This window comes from Haliaeetus albicilla, chromosome 3 (genome assembly GCF_947461875.1).
Source record: "Haliaeetus albicilla chromosome 3, bHalAlb1.1, whole genome shotgun sequence".
NCBI classification, from domain to species: domain Eukaryota; kingdom Metazoa; phylum Chordata; class Aves; order Accipitriformes; family Accipitridae; genus Haliaeetus; species Haliaeetus albicilla.
The window spans coordinates 77,016,210-77,035,867 of NC_091485.1; the positions used below are offsets into that span (position 1 = coordinate 77,016,210).

The following is a 19,658-nucleotide window of genomic DNA, read 5'->3' on the forward strand; positions in this document are numbered from 1 at the left end:
CAGCTTCACCGGGACGCGAGTCTGCAGGAGCGGACGGCCGAGAGCTGGGAGCTAATGCCAAGCAGCCTCTGATGCCAAGAGCAGCTCTCTGGAGAGGCAAAGGGTATCCCAGCCCCAAGCCAAACACACCGAGGCAGGAAATTAACTCCTTTCCCGAGGACCGCTCCAGCACACGCCGTATCTGAAGAAGCCTGCGTGAGCCTTTTCCTGCACGCTGTGTCGCAGCGGGGGCCCTTTGGCTCTTACCTTGAAGATACTGAACAGTCCCACAGATTTCTTGAAGACATCAGACCTAACAAAATCTTCCAGCTTGGCCAGGGTTTCCTCCAGGTGATTTATTGCACATATCCCAAAGCAGGAAGCAAGTCCCTGGAGGAAGCAGCGAAAACACATTAGCAGAAAGCTATTAATTCACCAGCCCCAGCTGACACTTAAAGAGAGCCTGTTTATTGGTTTAATTCCCAGCACCTGAGCTGTGCCCAGCTGGGAGCAGTCCTGGCAGCCAGCGCTCCCCTCTCCCAGGGCAGGGACTCGCCTCCAGGGGACACAGGGCACGATAATGCTGTTCTTGTCTGGGTGACAGGCTGGGACATGGCTCGAGAGGAGCCACAGAGGCAGGACAGACACAGCACGCTCTCCAGCGGGCAGATGTCAGCCGCTCCGCGGGAGACGGGAGCCCGGTCGAGTGCTTTGGCTGGAAGCGAGAGCAAAGCAGGCTTAGCAGGTCCTGCCTTTCTGCTATGCCTCCAGGAGGTCTAGCGAGCTGGGCTGAAACTCCATAAACAGTTTATTCAAGAGCAGCCCTTGACGGAGTTGCATAAGCTGGAGCAAAGCCAGGCACCATTAGCTTGTGTTTGCACTGCACTTAAAGGCAGCTGCAAGCGGGGGGGAGCGCTCAGCGGTGGGGAGATCGAGCCGGGCAGAGCAACACAGTGCAGCGATGCTGGCCGAGCGCAGGATCCCGCTCGGCTGAGTTTAAAGAGAACCTGGAACATGAGCCTGGCCAGGACGGGCAGGAAAAACTCAACCCTTGCTCAAGTGCGCTAAGCTGTGGCGGTCCGGGGAAGTTCCCGCTGACTGGAAAAAGGGAAACGTAACCCCTGTTTTTAAAAAGGGAAAAAAGGAAGACCCAGGGAGCTACAGGCCAGTCAGTCTCACCTCTGTGCCTGGCAAGATCATGGAGCGGATTCTCCTGGAAACTACGCTAAAGCACATGGAAAATAAGGAGATGATTGGCGCAGCCAACATGGTTTCACTAAGGGCAAATCATGGCTGACAAATCTGGTGGCCTTTTACAACTCCATTACAGCATTGGTGGATAAGGGAAGAGCAATGGATGTCATCTACCTGGACTTGTGCAAACCATTTGACGCTGCCCTGCACAACATCCTTGTCTCTAAATTGGAGAGACATGGATTTGATGGATGGACCACTTGGTGGTTAAGGAATTGGCTGGATGGTCGCACTCAAAGAGTTGCGGTCAACAGCTCGATGTCCGAGTGGAGAGCAGTGACGAGTGGCGTTCCTGAGGGGCTGGTATTGGGACCGGCGCTGTTTAACATCTTTGTTGGCGACAGGGACAGTGGGATCGAGCGCACCCTCAGCAAGTTTGCCGACGACACCGAGCTGTGTGGTGCGGTCGACACGCTGGAGGGAAGGGATGCCATCCAGAGGGACCTCGGCAGCCTTGAGAGGTGGGACTGTGCGAACCTCATGGAGTTCAACAAGGCCAAGTGCGAGGTCCTGCACATGGGTTGGGGTGATCCCAAGCACAGATACAGGCTGGGCAATGACTGGATTGAGAGCAGCCCTGAGGAGAAGGACTCGGGGGTGTTGGTTGATGAGAAGCTCAACATGACCCAGCAATGTGCGTTTCCAGCCCAGAAAGCCAAGTGTATCCCGGGCTGCATCCAGAGCAGCGTGGCCAGCAGGTCCAGGGAGGGGATTCTGCCCCTCTGCTCCGCTCTGGTGAGACCCCCCTGGAGCACTGCGTCCAGCTCTGGGGTCCCCAGCATGAGACAGACACGGACCTGTTGGAGCGGGTCCAGAGGAGGGACAGGGAAATGGTCCGAGGGCTGGAACACCTCTGCTGTGAGGAAAGGCTGAGAGAGTTGGGGTCATTCAGCCTGAAGAAAAGGCTGTGGGGAGACCTTCTTGCAGCCTTTCTATACTTAAAGAGGGCTTATAAGAAAGACAAAGACTTTTTACCAAGGCCTGTAGTGACAGGACAAGGGGCAACAGTTTTAAACTGAAAGACGACAGGGTTAAACTGGACATAAGGAAGAAATTTTTTACGATGAGCGTGGTGAGGCACTGGCACAGGTTGCCCAGAGAGGCTGTGGATGCCCCATTCCTGGCAGTGTTCAAGGCCAGGTTGGATGGGGCTTTGGGCAACCTGGTCTAGTGGAAGGTGCCCCTGCCCATGGCAGGGGGGTTGGAACTAGATGATCTTTAAGGTCCCTTCCAACCTAAACCATTCTATGAACCCCAGCCTCAGCTCCAGAGTGGCAAAGCAGAGTCTGAGCTGGTGGTGAAGAAAATGCTGCAAAACATCCACAAGCAGATGACTTTTTAGCAGGGCCTGTAGCGACAGGACAAGGGGTAAGGGTTTTAAACTAAAAGAGGGGAGATTCAGACTAGATACAAGGAAGAAATTTTTTACAATGAGGGTGGTGAGGCACTGGCCCAGGTTGCCCAGAGAGGTGGTCGATGCCCCATCCCTGGAAACATTCCAGGTCAGGTCGGACGGGGCTCTGAGTGACCTGATCGAGTTGAAGATGACCCTGCTCATGGCAGGGGGTGTGGACTAGATGACCTTTGAAGGTCCCTTCCAACCCAAACCATTCCATCATTCTATGACTTGAGCACATGAGCTGGAGGTTGCCCAGGAAAGGTGAAGCAGCATCCCCAGCTGTCTGTGGTCTTATGGTGGGTGGTCTGTGGTGTTACGGTGGGTGTGAGGCTCGGTGGAGCACAGCACAAGAAGGCAGATGTCACCAGACCTTCCTGGTGCAGCCAAGAGCTGCTGGAGCCCAGAGAAATGTCTCTCCAGCCCGAGATGCTCTGGGGAGCAGGGGGAGACAGTGCCGCAGCCCCCAGGGTGACACCAGCTCGGTGGGCTGCAGCCCAGGGCAGTGGGAAGAGCTAGGTCCCCTCCCTGCCGCAGGGACGGTGCAACCCTGGAAGGTCCGAGGGAGCAAGAGCTCACACCAGAGACACGAGTCAACGCTGCAGAAGATGGGAACGTTTCGTGATCCAGCCACGCTAATTTAACAGTTGGCTGTCAAAGCAGGGCACTGAGCCCATCTGACCCCACGGCAAGCCAGGACAGGCAGCCAAGCCAGAAGAAAACTCCTGGTTTTTTTCCTGTGGCTCTGGCTTAACTCCCCAAACCTGCGGGGCTACACAAACCCCAGCCCAAGGATGAAGCAGGAGCCCAAAAGCCCTTTCTGGCAGCAGACAGAGGCTGGCTGGGCTGTCACACATGCAGAGCCAGGCAGGCTGCCAGGGACGGGACAACGATGACAGCTCTGCCCACGAGATGGCACCTGGCAGTAGCGGAGCCCCAGCAGCTCCAAACGTGTCCCAGGCTGTCACAGCACCTTCCCCCTTGAAACCTGCAGAGACCCTCCTGGCACCAAAGGATTTGTGGGTCGGTTCATGAGGTTCAACAAGGTCAAGTGCAAGGTCCTGCACATGGGTTGGGGCAAGCCCCAGTCCCAGCACAGCCTGGGGGATGGATGGATGGGGAGCAGCCCTGTGGAGAAGGACTGGGGGACACTGGTGGGTGACAAACAGGACATGAGCCGGCAATGTGCACTCGCAGCCCAGAAAGCCAAGTGTATCCCGGGCTGCATCCAGAGCAGCGCGGCCAGCAGGTCGAGGGAGGGGATTCTGCCCCTCGGCTCCGCTCTGGTGAGACCCCCCTGGAGCACTGCGTCCAGCTCTGGGGTCCCCAGCACAGAAAGGACATGTCCTGCTGGAGTGGGTGCAGAGGAGGGACATGAAGATGATCCAAGGGCTGGAGCACCTCTCCTATGGAGACAGGCTGAGAGAGTTGGGGTTCTTCAGCCTGGAGGAGAGAACGCTGCGAGGAGACCTTATTGTGGCCTTTCTATACTTAATAGGGGACTTATAAGAAAGATGGAGAGGGACTTTTTACCAAGGCCTGTAGTGAAAGGACAAGGGGCAACAGTTTTAAACTGAAAGAGGACAGGGTTAGACTGGACATAAGGAAGAATTTTTTTACAATGAGGGTGGTGAGGCACTGGAACAGGTTGCCCAAAGAGGTGGTCAATGCCCCACCACTGGGAAGTGTTCAAGGCCAGGTTGGATGGGGCTTTGAGCAACCTGGTCTAGTGAAAGATGTCCCTGCCCATGGCGGGGGGGTTGGAACTAGATGATCTTTAAGGTCCCTTCCAACCGAAAACCATTCTATGAGTCAATTCTATGATTTCCCAGAGGAAGCAGCTCTGCCAGCACGCTCAGGGCTGGCAAACAGCACTCTGTCCCAGTCTGGGGCCGCACACCACCTGAGACAGTGTCCCAAGGCATCCCCTGCTTCTCACCCAGCTTCAGAGCCCTCTTGCCATTGGGTTGCGGCAGGTGGGCTCTCTTCACTTTTCTGGGCACATTCACCCAGATGCTGCAACCTACCCTACAAGCTATTCTCCAGGAGATACAAGCCCAGGCCAGGCATGGTGGGAGTGGAAAAAGAGAGGTCAGCATGCTAGGACTGCTCTCCTGGTCCATCAGGATGACCCTTGGGGTGTTTGGTACAACTCCTCCTCACCTCCCTTTCTGCCTCCTCGTGGTATCGGGCTGTTTCCAGGAGCTCCTGGAGCTGCTTTTGCACAAGGTCTTTGCTGGCACATGCCCCAAGCGTCGTCCCGATGCATTTATACAGGAAGTTCTGGAAGAGCAAGAGGAACGTTACCACCCTGTGAAACCCTGCCAAGCCCTCGCAGGCAGACTGAGCTTGGTCACACACAGATTACTACTCGCAGCACCCTGAAGGCGCATGCCCTAAAGCAAAGGTGTAGGACAGAGTCCGGCTGTAAGCAGCTGGGACACTGGGAGCACCAGGGTGCACCAGGACAGAAATCCCATCGCAGAGCAGCGCTCGGTCCAAGGAAGAGCCAACTGCGCTCATCAGAGCCAGGAACAGGTATAACAAAACCCTTGTTCCTGCCCAGAGGGAAACAAAATCACTGCGACAGAGGGACAAAGATTTTCCAGTGATGCCTCTACAGCCCTTGGTGACCAGCCAAGCCAGGCTCAGCTCCGACTGCTCCTCCATCCCTGCAGAAACACCACAGCCTTCAGCAGCCACCTGCCCGCGGGAGACCTCTTCCATCCTGACCCACCACAGCGAGACCTCCCCTGTTCTCTGCCCTCGCCAGCCTGGAGGTGACCACTTGCAGCAGACCCCTGCACCGGTGCAGTCGAAAACGGGGTCATTCGGTTCCTTCCCTTCTGCACCAGAGAGCTCTCTGCCTGGTTCAGCTCGCTTCTTGCTCAGCTTAATTACAGGCCCGTTCGCAGCAGATGTAACACAAGCTGCAGAGACTGTGAATCGGGTCTGACCAGCACAGGCAGACCAACACAGCCTGGCCAGGACCTCTCGAGTCAGCGATTCGGCTGCGGGCTGACCAGTATTTCATTTTCAAGCCTGCCTAGCCACCTCGCTAACCTCCTGCTATTTTTTCCTTCCCTCCTAACACCCCTTTCCCAGCGCCAAGCTGTTGGCAGAAGGATGCTTTCAGAAAGCATCGAGGGCTGGATTGGCTCTGCCCCTGCTAACAGGACGGGCACTGCCAGCCCGTCGATCCCCCCGCCCCGGTCACCTTCTCCAGCGGGAAGCCGTTGTAGCTGTTCAGCTGCCTGCACATCTCCGTGACAAAATGGCAAATCCACGTGTTGTCAGAAACGGCCGCCAGCGTCTCCTGAAGGAACTGCGGGGAGGAAGAGCCGTCAGCCACAGGCGTCCTAACAAACCTGCTCCTAGCTAAGCGAGCAGCCCCAGCCAGGAGGGGTGAGAGCAATGCAATAAATAAAGCATGTCGGGGCTTGTGTCGGACCTACCCGGACCCTCGTCTGCACCGAGCGAGCATGCAACCCCTGGATCACCACGGGAGGCTGCCCGGCCCTTTGGAAGGCGGGCTGCTCACCCCAGAGAAGATCCTGCCAGCTCACGGCCATTGCCCACCCGTTGCCCACCCCCCTCCAGAAATGTGCCTTTCTCCTCAAGGGTCAGGTCTCTTCCAAGATAAACTGCACCCGAGTAACGCTGCCATCATCAGAGGAGCAGGATGAGCCCTGCCCAATTTTAATTGCTTCTCCATGCCCTATTTTAAGGCTCTCAAATTAAGTGGGGAGACACTCCTGGGACCGCTGTTCCACCAGCAAACCTGAAAGCTCAGTTTTAACTTTTCCTGCAGGAACTGCAAGTCACCCTCCATGCTGACCTGCATCTCTGCTTCCGAAGCGGCATGACCCGGCAGTGTGACAACGAGTGACCATCTCTGCCACCGTGGTCAGGGTGGGCGAGGGTGAATATCTACCCCTGCAGACCCAGCCCATGCTGCTGTCCTGCATGCGAAGCCCTGGCAAGCCCAGCCGAGGGGAGCTCTGGAGTTGGTTGCCCCCTGCCCTCCCACTGCCCCGTTGCCTCCCCAGCACAGGGACCCTTACCAGCAACAGCTTCTCTTCCCACTCCTTCTGGGACAGGGACTTCTCCGTGTTCTCTAGGAGAAAGCACATTTTTACACTCGTTTCTCATCCTCACTGTACATCATGCAGCAGGGGCAGACCATTCTTCAAATGTTGTGTGTCCTGTACTTGACACAAAGGCGCTCCTGGTAGGAATTAGTGGCACCAGGGTGATTAAAGTCCTTATTAAAATAGGAAACGGCACTTCTTCAGAGAGCTTCAATGTACCGAGGGTCATCAGGCTCGTGGGCAGTACCTCACCCTAGTCTTGGACACCCCCAAGTGTCCAGGCACACACAATCCAATTTGGAGAAAGTGACTCCAGCAAAGAGTTTCTCCCGAGCAGAAGCCCCTTCCTACCTTCTATGTGCTCCACCAAGAGAGGGACCTTCTTGTTCCAAAGCTGGTCCAGGGTGGGGTGGACGCTGTAATGCAATACGTTGAGTAGACGCAGGGCAGCTGTCCCCCGGCAGTCTCCTACGTACGGCTGTGACGATACAACCTGAAAGGTTGGGGATGGAACAAAGGGCGTTAGGGCAGAGAAAGTAATCTCCAGGTTGTGAGTCAGAAAACATGAGACAAAACACAGGAATTGCAAGACTGGGAAACGACTGATCACTACACCTCAACGAAATACAGCTTCCTCCTTTTGCTCTAGCTGTTGATAGAGAAATGTTGTCAGGAGAGAACGTGTCTCCATACCCTGGATTCATCCCTGGGCTAAGGGGAGCAAACCCCAGCCTCCCCGGGGCTGAGGAACAGTTCCTCAAAGCCGTGTGAGAACAGCCGGAGATCCGCACTGCAGCATACCCCACTTACGTGGCTCTGGGTGTCTAAGAGGGAATCTGAGCTTTCACAACCCACACGGAGACATCCCTGTGTGCCAAGGGGATGGGGCTGCACCCGACCCAAGAGGTGCACGATGGTTCTGGATACGGGCACCTCTGCCTGGAGCAGCAGGGCAAAACGGGGCATTCACCCAGCCTGTTTGCTGGGGCAGGCTCGGTGCCGGCTCCTCTTAATCCATCTAGGACAGGGGAGGGAAGGGTGCTTTCTTCGGACGTGCCAGTAACCAGAGAAAGGAAGAGCTCTGCCTCCAGGCACTCACCAGCAGTCTCGTCGTTAGAGCATAGGGCGAAGGAAGATTTGCTACAAACAGAAGGGAAAAAAAAACCCATAAGACAGCATCTCCCACCCAGCGCCCACGAAGCAAGCCAGCGACTGCCTGGTTTGCAAACGAGTCCCAAGCTCGTGCACCCCTGTGTCTGCTGGGGGAGGCCAGTACTGACCATTCAGGTCGTAACGGATAAGGGACGCGTTTTCTCCCTCCTCTTGCTTCTTCATGGCCAAATACATGAGGCTTTTGCAGAGCGGGGTCAGGGCATTGGTGAACTGTATCGGGGTCACAAATTCTAGGAGATACGGCCACAAAACCTGCCGGGAGAAAGGGAGCGTGGCACTCGCCCTGCCTGCTGGTGCAGGGCAGCCGGCAAGAGCCCGACTGCGGGATGGAGACCCTGCACCAGAGGACGGGACCGAGAGGGAGAGGAGGGGGAGGATGCCAGGTCAAAGGCCTTTTGCTGATGGGGAAAATCCCCGAGTCCCTGAACAAGAGCACTGGCTAAGGGAAGGGAGATGTCTCCGCTGCCTGTATTCTACTCCAGCAGCAGTGAAGCTCCAGCCCGAGGGTGTTCCCTTACATAGAATCACAGAATGGTTTGGGTTGGAAGGGACCTTTAAAGCTCATCTAGTCCAACCCCCCTGCCATGAGCAGGGACATCTTCAACTAGATCAGGTTGCTCAGAGCCCCGTCCAGCCTGGCCTTGAATGTTTCTAGGGATGGGGCATCGACCACCTCTTTGGACAACCTGTTCAGTGTTTCACCACCCTCAGTGTAAAAAAAGTCTTCCTTAGATCTAGTCTGAATCTGCCATTTCAGCTTAAAACCCTTACCCCTTGTCCTATCGCTGCAGGCCCTGCTGAAAAGTCTGTCCCCATCTTCCTTATAAGCCCCCTATTAAGTATAGAAAGGCCACAATAAGGTGTCCCTGGAGCCTTCTTTTCTCCAGGCTGAACAACCCCAACTCTCTCAGCCTGTCCTCACAGCAGAGGTGTTCCAGCCCTCTGATCGTCTTTGTGGCCCTGCTCTGGACTCACTCCAACAGGTTCACGACTTTCTCGAACTGAGGGCTTACGGCACCTCTGCCCTGCTCCAGCCTTAAAGAAGCCTGCGGGGAGGATACACACGGGTCCTTGGGAGGACAGCTTCCCAACCCAAACCTCTGCCCTGCTCCCAGAGGGATGGGAATAGTGGCAATAGCTCCTACAAGGGTTGGGAGCGGTGACGACCCGTCCCGCCTGGCAGACGGGCCATCCTGCACATTGCACGGATCGTGCGAGCTGCGCCGAGAGCAGCGCAGGACGCCCAGCGCATGGTGCATGCACGGTGGCCCCGGGGCCAGCGCTGACCACCCCAGAGGCAGACTGCTGCGCACACTCACGTTGTTCATCCTGTCAACTGTCGTGCTAAGGAGAAAGAGGGTATTGACGCTGATGCTCTGGACGCTGTCACTAGTGAGGTCATCGGCATCCGCCGGCTGCTTTTTGGGTTGCTGGAAGAGAGGAAAAGCGCAGGTCAGCGCGCATGCTGCGGCAGGGCTGGCAGCCAGAGCAGCTCTGGGTGACTGCCTCGCCAAACACGCTTCCCAAGCCATCGAGATGGCACGCCTGGCAAACAGTGTGCTGGCAGGAATGGACAGAACCCAAGCACCTCCTGGTTGGTGGCCCGTCTCCAGCACACGCTCCAGCTCTACCCCTGGAGCTCAGAGGGGGCTGCGGAGCTCCTGCAGCCCAAACCATCGCCCCTGCTCCACTTTGAGGGGCAAAGGGATGAGCCCAAGGGTGCTTTTAGTCGTGCCAATGTCTCTGCACGTGGCTACATGGGGGGCAGGAGGTGGAGGTCCTGCCAGCGCAGCCCCCATGTACTGGCTGGCATCCTTTGGATGCAGGGACAGCTGTCCCAATGGCATCTCTCCCGCTCCTGAGGTTTGCCCCCGCTCCTCCTTGCTCCAGAGGCAGGAACCACAACACGACACCGGGGGAAAGATGGGGAGGAAGCTGCAGCGCTGCTGCGTGAGGGCTGAGGCGGTGGGGACGGCGAGGGGAACATCCCGAGGGTCTGAGGTAGGGAGCCTGCACGGGGACAGAACTGCGGGGGTATAGTTGGTTCGGATGCTTTGGTCCTAGAGCAAGGGCTGCCCTGGGGAGGGTTCAGGGTCGAGAGGCCACAGGCGAAGCGAAGCAAAGCACGCAGGCTTCTGCCAGCTGCACGGCTCTGCTGAGGACAGCGGGGGCCAGAGCTGGGATGGGAGAGCTCTACAGGCTGCGTTGCACATCCACAGACCTGGGTACTGGGCTGTCTCCACCACGGGTCTGCCTAAATTCGTGCTGCAGGGAGCCAGAGATGTGCACAGCCCCACCTGGGTACCTTCCCTTAGGAGTTTTACCGCACCTGGACGTGCTTACCGCATCCGAGGGAAGGGCGCACTGGCGGACGAGGAATTCCATCATCGCTTCCCCGCCGGGCTGCTCCAGGTAGCCGTGGTGAGCCATGGCGCTGATCACCTGCACCACGGCCCGCTTCACCTGCGCGGGCAGAGCAGCGGTACCAGCATCGGTGTGGGGCGGAGGGGAGAAACTGCAAGCAGGGGGGTTTCTGCCTGCTGCAGGGTCCTCCTCACAGCTGCCCTTCACCACCTCCTCCTTGGTAGTGGGGAATGTTATTACGGGTCCTACACAGCCCTTCAACTGGGTTTGGGCTCTGCCAGCAAGCAACCGGGCACCGCACAGGACAACGGGGTCAGCTGCCCGCGGCTCACGTCTGTGGGGTTGTCCGGAGGGGACCGGACAGGAGCCCACGGCCACACCACCCACCGCACACGGTTACGTCTGGCAAAGCAAAGTTTGTGTTTTGCAAACAGGACGCACCCCGAGATGGCGTGAGCTGAGTCACCGGCAGCCCGGTGCTCCTGGCAGGGCCGTGAGTTTTGTTCCCTTCGGGCAGGACCGCGCTTCACGTACTCCCTGCTAGGCAGGGCTGCCTACGCTCAGACGTGCTCTTTGCACAGGGCACAGACGGAAAACGAGTCCCCGTGTGCTCCCCCCGTTACTGGGGGGGGCATCTTCTGGGCATGTTGGCAGAACTGCCAAAACCCCAGCCAGGAGAGAGGTGAGCAACAGGAGGAGGCAGCGGAGGACAGCCGGGCTGGCAGAGGGAGGGGGCATGGCTGTGCAGGGCCCCAGAAATAAACCCCCAGCCCTGAAGTACCCCGTGGAAAAGCAGCTCAGCTTACCTTATTGTTGCTGTCTTGCAGAGGAAGTTTCATAGACGAAAGAATAAAGGGCTTTTTAATCTCCATTTGAGAGGCTGAAACAAAGAAGACAGACTCTGAAGCTCAGGGATGCTCTTGAGCTGCCAAGGACAGAGCTGCTGATCCCAAACATCCCCTTTCCCCAACAGGGAGGGCTTTGTCCCTCGCCCCCTTCCCAGCTGGCCAGGCCACCAGACTGGCTTCCTTCTTCCCTGACCCTGCAGCCAAGGATGGGCTCACCTCCTCATCCCGGGTCCCAGCAGGGGAACAAGGGGACTCACGGAAAAGGACCCATCGGAGGAAGGAGAAAGCCTTCCTGGAGCCCCTCCGCACCTTCCCGCTTCGAGACCCCGACAGGGATCGCAGCCGGCCGGGTGGCAGCCGCCCCAGTACTCACGGGCGCTGTTGATGATTTGCCTCATGATGAGGAGCGTCCCCACGCGGGTCCTCTCGTTGCTGCTCTCCAGCTTCGGGAGGAGGAAGGCCAGCACGCGGTCAGGGAACGAGCAGGCTGCGGGAACCAAACCCACCGTCACGGACACGCATCGCGCTGGTGCACAGCCTAAAAATCTGGGACGCGGGCACTCCATCCCCGGTGTGGACCCATCCCATCCCACGTATCCCTACGTGCGGTGGCGGGCGGGGGGGTCTGCGTGCCGGCTACGCGCGGCAGGGCTTTGCCTGCTGCATCAAATGGCATGTGGTTCGGAAAGCACCGCTCCTCCTCTCCTGGCCAGGCAGCCCCCCGGGGAAGCAACCTGGTGCCATGCCACCCCACGACCCAGGCTAACCGGCCCATCCTGCTCCTCACATCCAGATCTGAGCTTTTCTCCGGCGCTTTCAGCACATTTCCTGCGCTCTCTAGGGAGCTGAAGGAGTTTAAATTATACCTTGCAACAAGTGCCGCTCCGTCTGTCAAAACATTTTGATTGTTAAAAATAAAACCAGTCTATGGATGCTGAAATTGGAGCAACACTCGTGGGCATTCGAGAGGCGTGTTTGGGGAGGGATGGGCTGCTCCGAGGCAGGGTAGCCTGAAGATTGCTCAGGCAAAGGCAGCTCGGCTGCAGGTTTGCCTTCATGAACGCTAGCAAGAAAGGGACATCACCCGTGACTCAGCAGCAGCTTGTCACACCACTGCTCTTTTTCTGGCAACTGCACACACTGTCTGTGCCACAGCCATTTGGTGAGGAGAGCCAAAACTGGGGGAGGCAGGGCTCCAGCCACGGAGCTCCACGCGCAGGCTGGGAACACATAAGCTGTAAGTCAGCCCACACCTCCTGCTCAGGCCAACCGTAGGGGACCTGCTGTGCTCTGAACGTTTGCAGTAACCCGGGATAACAACTGCATTAGCTGTACACGAGATACAGCAACAAGGAGTACGGATGAGCAGGGTACCCCCAAAGTCAAACTACATCTACTGCCCCTGACCACAGGCAGGGCATGCTGCAGAACCTGGCTCCTGGAGAGGTCTCAGTGGGCTGGGACAGCTCAAAAGGCTCTGAAGAAACCTTTGAAACCCAACCAGGCACTTTTGGGAAGGTCCCTGGAAGGGGAAGATCAGGCCTGAGCCAGCAGTGAGTTCCAGGGGAGCAGAGGTGGCCCCAAGCTCTTCCTCAAAGAGCTCCAGCTAGAGATGCTCTCCCGGGACGCCAGCCTTTAGGGACACACAAAGCTACTGCCTTCCGCAAGCCTGAAGCCACGAGCTAGAGCCAGGATGGAAACTACCACCCTTCCCTCCCACCCATCTCCCCACACGGCTAAAAGATGTCCACGATATCCCCCAGCTGAGACCAGGGGGAACAAACCCCTCCGTTCAGCGCACACAACTCCTTGGAGAGGACCACGAAACACCAGGAAAAACACCAGCCACGGTGAAGCACAGCTGCACCGCTCCAAGGGCTTTGACCTGCAGGCGCAGCAGGCTTTGGGACAGCCACGTCATCCCTTACCCAGGACAGTGAAGCATCGAAGAACCTCAGTGTGATTTTTAACAGTCAGGGGAACAGATGGATCTGCAGGAGCACAAATCTGTTGGAGAAACAGCTGCGGTCAGGGACGTTACCTGGAACAGGCGCTGGCAGACTGCAGCCCCAGCCCTGGAGAGGCAAAGCCGTGCGTGGTGCTGAGATTCGGGGCGGACAAAGCCCTGGGCTGGTGGGTGACAGCATCCCACGACACGGATGCTCAGAGCGGTGCTTTCTGCCCGCTGCTGGCCGAGCAGAGCTCTGCCTGTGCTCGCAGCAGGTTAAGTCATCTCGGGGACACCACTTGGGAATGAGGTGCCTGCTCAGGAGCTGCGGGACCTTCCTCGTTTAAACGTGCCCCACCACCCAGGTGAGACCACTGGCCATCTCCTCTGGAACCTCTTCAAAATGAGTCAACCCTTCTGGGTGCTGTTAAAATAATTCAGGCTCGTAATTCAATTTACATTGCAGCAAGGACAACGTGCGCCTTCTTATTCTGGTCTGCCAAAAAGACACTTTGGTCTGCAACTGAGCCAGAGCTGCTGTCTGAGGCCGGCCACATCTCACAGCCCCAGAGCTGCCCCTCTGCAGCCACGAGCAGCTTTTGCCTGTCAAAGCCCATCACCAAGAAGCAGTTCCTACAAATGGCACCGTTATTGCATTCGGTTGTTATGCATTGCTTTGGTAAAGTCTGTATTTTAAACGACCGCCTTTCTGCCAGACACTTCCAGGACTCACAGTCATTTAAGCATTAAAAAAAAAGCATTCAGACTTGTTTTAAGCCCTGAGAGCACGATTTTAAGAGTTCAGTAATAGAACAGACCTCGCACCCCTACAGCTGAAGAATGGCTGAGGAGGAGTCCACGCTCAGCAGCCTGAGAAGGGCTCCTGCACGCTGCTGCACGGCTACTGCCCCATGATGAGTCAGTGCCTTCGCTTATTCTCAGAGAGCAAACTTTCTAAAAGGTCCATTGATTTTGAGGTGTTTGTTTTCAATCTGCTGCGTAACCGTGCAGCCAGAGCTGCTCTCACTTCAGACAATATGACTGTGCATATGACTCCTTCAATAGATCAGACACCAGAGCCCGAGAGCTGGCAACACCACTGGTGAGCGGCAGAGAAGCCGAGAGCCTCAGAGGGGCACGGCCAGGGGACAGAAAAGCCGAGCAAGCTGCATGCCCCCATCTCAAGCGGATCCAGGGGAAGCCTTGAGCCCTGCAGACCAAGCTTACAGCCAGGCTCCAGTGTTACACCTCGCCAGAAGCCCACCTTCTTAACCCAGCACCCTCCTGGGGGCAGCCGGTCCCTGCCCAGCCCTTACCTGGGGGTGCAGGGTGCCCAGGAGAGAGTCCAGCTGCACATCAAGGCTGCGGCTGCCAATGTTGACAGAAGCTTCCAGGATCTGGCAGAGGCTCTGCTCAGCAAGAGACCAGGTTGCAGTTAGCATCAGGAAAACACTTGGGCTCCAGAGGAGGACGGAGAATCGTGACCCCCGTGCTACGCCAGCCCAAGGTGGGGGGCTGCAGGCGAGAGCAGTGATCACGAACCCACCACGGCGGCAGCGAGCAGCATAATCCGTCTTCCACGGGGGGACACAGCTCAGGCGTTCCCCCGATGCCGTGGCAGGCAGCCACGAAGAGACACGCCGGCCGCTGCGAGCCACGGCTGGGTGCATGGTGAGAACTGGGCACACGGCAGAGTGCCCGGAGATGGCAGCAGAGATGGGCTGCAGCCCACTCCATCCTCCCAGATCACTGGGCACAACTCCCTGAGGCTGGGGCTCAGCAGCAAGAGGGATCGCAACGCAGGGAAAGGGAATCTCGTGTGGAAAAGGCAGCCGCAGCCCAGTCCGCCTGGGTGGAGGCACAGCACGAGCTGCGTGATGCCATCGGTAAGGTAAGGACTAAGATGGTTTTGCTGCTGCTGCTTTCCCATGAGACCACATGCTCCTCTCTGGGACGGGCAGAGCTGCTGCTCAGCATCCCTCCGGCACCGCTGAACCACAGCCCAAGCCGTGGCAGCGGGCAGAGGTACGCTACCCACCCTGCGCCCCAGCAAAGCTCCCAGTCAATAGGGTTGGGGATGAGTCCTCGGCCAGCAACACCAGCACTCAGAGCTGCTTACCTTGGATATGTAGAAGGCCTCCGTGTGCTTCTTGTAGAGGGCGAGGATGCCTGGAATCAGCTTAGGGAGCTGCTCCTCCAGCTTTTCGCTGGGCATCAGGTAACTCATAGGTCCCATAGCCTCCACCACGGCCAGCCTCAGCTGCAGGGAGAGATCGTGCGTTAACAGTGCGGCCAAATCCTGGACGGAGAGGCCTGCCACGGCATTGCTCCGCTGCTACGGAGCTGCTCTTCCTGATGCTTCTAGGAGCCTCTGAGCAGAGGCAGGGAGAGTATTTGCCTGGCTTTGCCAGCCTAAGCACAAGGGGTGCTCAGCAGAGAAGGGGGATGCCTAAATAAGTCAGCCATGCCTGCAGAGGACAAAACCTGGCCAGCCATCTCCCAGCTGTGGCGTATGCCCTGAGTGTCCCCCAAAGGGCTGCAGAAGCACCCCATCCTCTGCTTTCCAGCAACGGGGAGCAAGGGACCCGTTCCGCACGTGTCACATATGGGACACGAGGACAGAGGGGACCCAGCAGAGCTGCAGGGCACAAGGAGAAAAGCATCCAGCCCTAAATGGGAGCCGGGGGCTTGCTCTTCTGGGGGCCACATCCTTACGAAAGAGCAGAGCTGAGATCCTGCAAGGCCAATGTCAGACTAAGAGCCCCCGACTCCGCACCCAGGGAGGTCCCACCGTGCCCCACGTCCCCCCACCTTGGCTTCCCGGTGCTGCAGCCAGCTGTTGAAAAGCACTTCGTACGCACTGAAGATCTCATTTGAGAAGGTGTCCTTCCTGACCGTGGGGTCCGGGGCCTTGTCCAAGTTTGCCAAGTACTCCTGGATGCTCTCACTGAAGTGCTGCAAAGCTAAGAGACAGATCGCGCAGTTAGATTTTCCAGGCGTACAAGACGGTGTTTGTTCTAGCCCCTCCAGAAAGCAGATGGTTGACGTGCTGTTTTACTGGGCAGCATCTCAAGGGATAGCAGATGCACCAGGACTCTCCCTGGCAGGCTGAGAGACTTCCCAAGAGGTGCCCTGGCTACAAGGCATCCTGGCAGGCAGCCACGCCAGAGATACAGGCTGCTTTATGCTTCCCGGGCCAGGGCTGATATAACCAACTCCAGAGACCCAACTCCACTGACCCACAGGAGCCTGGACTTGCCACATGGGTTATTTCTATGCATTCGTTAGCAGCTAGGGCAGCCAAGCCCTATTACATCCTCGCAGCCACAGGCAAGCCAGAGCACCGCGCCTCAACAAGTTTGTCTGGTCCCTGGGCCAGCAAGCACTGCATGTGAGCACATGTTATTTTTCTCCTGTGAATTGGACCGGTGACAAGAGTACGTTTACGTAAAGGCACGCATCCTGGCTCAGATGCAAGGCTCAGCTAGAGACTGCTGACTGCAGGGGACACCCATCTTCCATCTCCCCCCCGAGGAAGCCTTTGCCACGGCTTTACGGGTTCCCCAAAGCTTTACAGAGTTCCTGGGGCAGCTGAGGGATCACCTAACACCAGGAGCAGGTCTCAGCTGACATCTCCCGAGGGCTCCGAACACCCCCCTAGTTTTACTTTGGAAGTTATCCAACAGTGGAGCGCACCAAAAAGGCTCCTGGAGCTCCTGTGCAGGAACGTTGCTCCAGATGATCAGCACAAACCTCTCCAGGCTGAGCCCCGTCCGACCCACAGCCCCAGCTGGACGTCTGCCCATCCCTCAGCTCCTTCCAGCCCTGTCCCTGGGACCCCCGGGCACCAGAGCACACCTGCACGGACCCGGCTTTCCCTCCGCGTGCTGCTGGGGGCATGTGTGTGCTCCCTTCCTTAATCCACTAATGCCCAGTGAGGCTCTTCCAGCTTTCTCACCCTTTGCTGGCCGTTTCCTAACGAAGGAAGCGGCCTGGGGCTTGCGGAGCTGTGCTGCTGACCCGGCCGGGTCCAGAGCCCTGGCTGCCGGCATCGCCACGGGCCATCGAGGACCAGAATGGGACCTGTGAGGGGTGATGCTGAGGCACAGGGGAGAGGAGAAGGATCACAGCCTGCTCAAGGATGGACGCACCTCACCTGGCCCAAGCCCTGGCTCAAGCAGGGACATCCGGAGCAGCCTGCCTGGGACGAGCTCATCGGCCCCTCTCCTGCTACAGAAGGACAGCTCCTGTGGATGATCCTACAGCAGCAACCCAGGGAAGGGGCCGCTGCACCCATGGGATACCCACAGGACCAAGCAGCCCCGCTCCTGCCACAAAGTTTCTGAGCAGGAGCCTGCTCAGCTCCTCCGGGGAAGGAGACCTTACAAGCCACGTCCCACACTAAATGGGGCAAAGAAAAAAGCCCCACAACGGCCTGGTAGCCCAGGGAGGAGGTTTCCCCGCAGTAAGATAGCAGGAGAAGATAGGAGGCCGAAGGAAACAAGCGGCTGGCCCCACGTCGCAGCAAGATGTGACGGAGGAGCGCAGCGTTTCTGGCACAGGGACCGCCTGGTGCGGTCCACCGGGTGCCCACGCTACCCACTGGGGACTCTGGAGCCCGGTCGTGCCTGAGCCCTCAAGCCCATGGGACAGAGAGTCTGACATGGCCCCCCGAGAACGCGAGATGACTCAAGGGCACGCCAGCTCTCCGGGTCCCCATGCTGAGCACAAGACTGATGCACCCACGTTATCGCGCCCAGAGGAGGAAGCAGATTCCCGCAGGAGGAGGAAGAGGAGGAGAGGGGGCTCCCGAGGAAAGAGCCTGGGACCCTGCCCAGCACCACACACCGAGGCTGACGCGGCCGCGGTTGCACAGCCTCCGCTCCCTCCTCGCCTACAGCAGATGTTTATTTTCAACCCGGTAGGATCAGAGATGCTGAGTCACTCCGCGACCTCGTACCAAAGCCAGATCATTTCAATCACATGCCTCCTCACCCTCCCTCCTGCGACCCAGCCGGCGGCACGCAAGAAAGGAGTACTGCAAGTACTGCCCTGCCTGCTGGAAGAGATCATCATCATCATCACCACCCTCCGGGCTGAGCCCTGGTCTTCTGCTGCGGGTCAGGAACCCCCCAACCTGCTCCCCACGGCTCAGACAGATGGGAAGGGCTTCCCTGTGCCGCAGGGAAGATGGACCACCAGCAGAAGGGTCCAGCGCTGCGAAGCAGAGTGCACGCTGCCGGGAACGCACCTACAGTGGGGCAGGTCCGGCTGCTCTTTGGGCAGAAACTGAATTCCCACCGATACCCACCTCAGAGGGGTCAGGAAGGTTCCCAGCTCACCTCCGTCACACCCAGCACCTTTCTGGAGCAGGGAACAAAATCTAGACCCTATCTATACTCCATTTTCACTCCATCTTCAGGCTGGAGTCAAAATACCCTTGCTTAGGTTGAGCCCTCCTGAAGTTCCTGTGAGAGGTTTGTCTTGACAAAAGTGAACATCTCTAGCCAAAAACGTCACCTAGAAGTCCTCCCCCAGCTTAAAGCCAGGTGGATGCGAGGGCAACAGGCAATATTACGGCTGGCTTTACTTTTTTTTGGTTTGTTTGTTTTGGGGTTTTTTTTTTGAAAAAAGCTTGTAGCCAGGAGCCCAGGGCAATTCCTACTCCAGCCAGCAAGGTTTTAGGACACAGCTGGGAAGCTCATTCCCTTCCCTACAGCGGGGCCGCTGAGGGCAGCACCACTCCCAAGGCAGAAAGCGGTACTTTGCTGGCTCCTCTAGAGCGGTAAAGCCAGCATCACATCCTCGCATCCATCTCTCCATCCCCGCATTCAGCCCAGATCAAGCTCCATCTAACTATCCTGTAGCCTGGTACCTCCCTGCCACTGTCCCCCTGCACTGGGCCACCCTGGAACAGCAAAACCACCCTGAGAAGATCTGCCCGTCTTGCATGGTTGTGCTGACTCCAGAGTTGCCTCAACTGCCTTTCAGATATTGAAAACTTTGGCAAAAAAAATTATACAGAAACCATACGGAGCCAGAAATCCAGCACGCCTGCAGGCAACGTCTTCCGAGTTTTGCAGGCAGCTGAACCCCGCTGGCAGCAGGCAGCTACCGGAGACGGGACATCCCCTCCTGGCATCCTAATACCCACGCCATGGCCTCCTCACGCTTTTGGGAAGGTCTGGGGAGGCACACCTGCCTATACTCAAGCCCTCAGCCCAGGTTTTCGCACACTCCGACGTCCGTGGTGGACAGGAGCGGTGGCGAGGACTGACCATGGGCAGGCAGGGATTTTGGGATCAGGGCAGGACCTGCTCCTGACCTGCACGGGGCTCCTTAAATACGCTCATCCCCCTGTGCTCCCCAGCACTGGCAACGCTTTAGAGACTTCACGTGCTTTAAGATGCGATTAAGAGGTTGCAAGTGCGCTGCAAGAGCAGCGAACTGACCATGCCTCGGTGGCAGCAGCTACACGATCGTTTTGGGAGGAACATGTGTGGAGCCGGGACGTCACGTTTCTCGGGACCAAGCAGGGAGAGTAGGGAGCAGAAAGCCAAAAGAAGGGATTGCTGGAAGCGATGAAGGAGGAAGAGCGGCTGATG

The 19,658-nt window shown here is 57.7% G+C and overlaps 1 protein-coding gene across 2 annotated transcripts in view; it reads right to left on the reverse strand.

Annotated features, from left to right (window-relative positions):
* Positions 1-19,658, reverse strand: part of MROH1 (maestro heat like repeat family member 1) — a 57,433-nt gene that overhangs the window by 29,747 nt on the left and 8,028 nt on the right. For both annotated transcript variants that reach the window (XM_069780265.1, XM_069780264.1), the window contains exons 7-21: positions 15,865-16,016; positions 15,173-15,313; positions 14,370-14,462; positions 13,034-13,112; positions 11,479-11,592; positions 11,064-11,137; positions 10,237-10,356; positions 9,213-9,323; positions 8,001-8,145; positions 7,820-7,860; positions 7,072-7,213; positions 6,694-6,746; positions 5,847-5,954; positions 4,793-4,912; positions 247-369 (exon numbers count right to left, since the gene is read on the reverse strand). In XM_069780265.1, the coding sequence (XP_069636366.1) occupies positions 247-369; positions 4,793-4,912; positions 5,847-5,954; positions 6,694-6,746; positions 7,072-7,213; positions 7,820-7,860; positions 8,001-8,145; positions 9,213-9,323; positions 10,237-10,356; positions 11,064-11,137; positions 11,479-11,592; positions 13,034-13,112; positions 14,370-14,462; positions 15,173-15,313; positions 15,865-16,016 (1,616 nt within the window). The remainder of the gene's footprint in view (positions 1-246; positions 370-4,792; positions 4,913-5,846; positions 5,955-6,693; positions 6,747-7,071; positions 7,214-7,819; positions 7,861-8,000; positions 8,146-9,212; positions 9,324-10,236; positions 10,357-11,063; positions 11,138-11,478; positions 11,593-13,033; positions 13,113-14,369; positions 14,463-15,172; positions 15,314-15,864; positions 16,017-19,658) is intronic.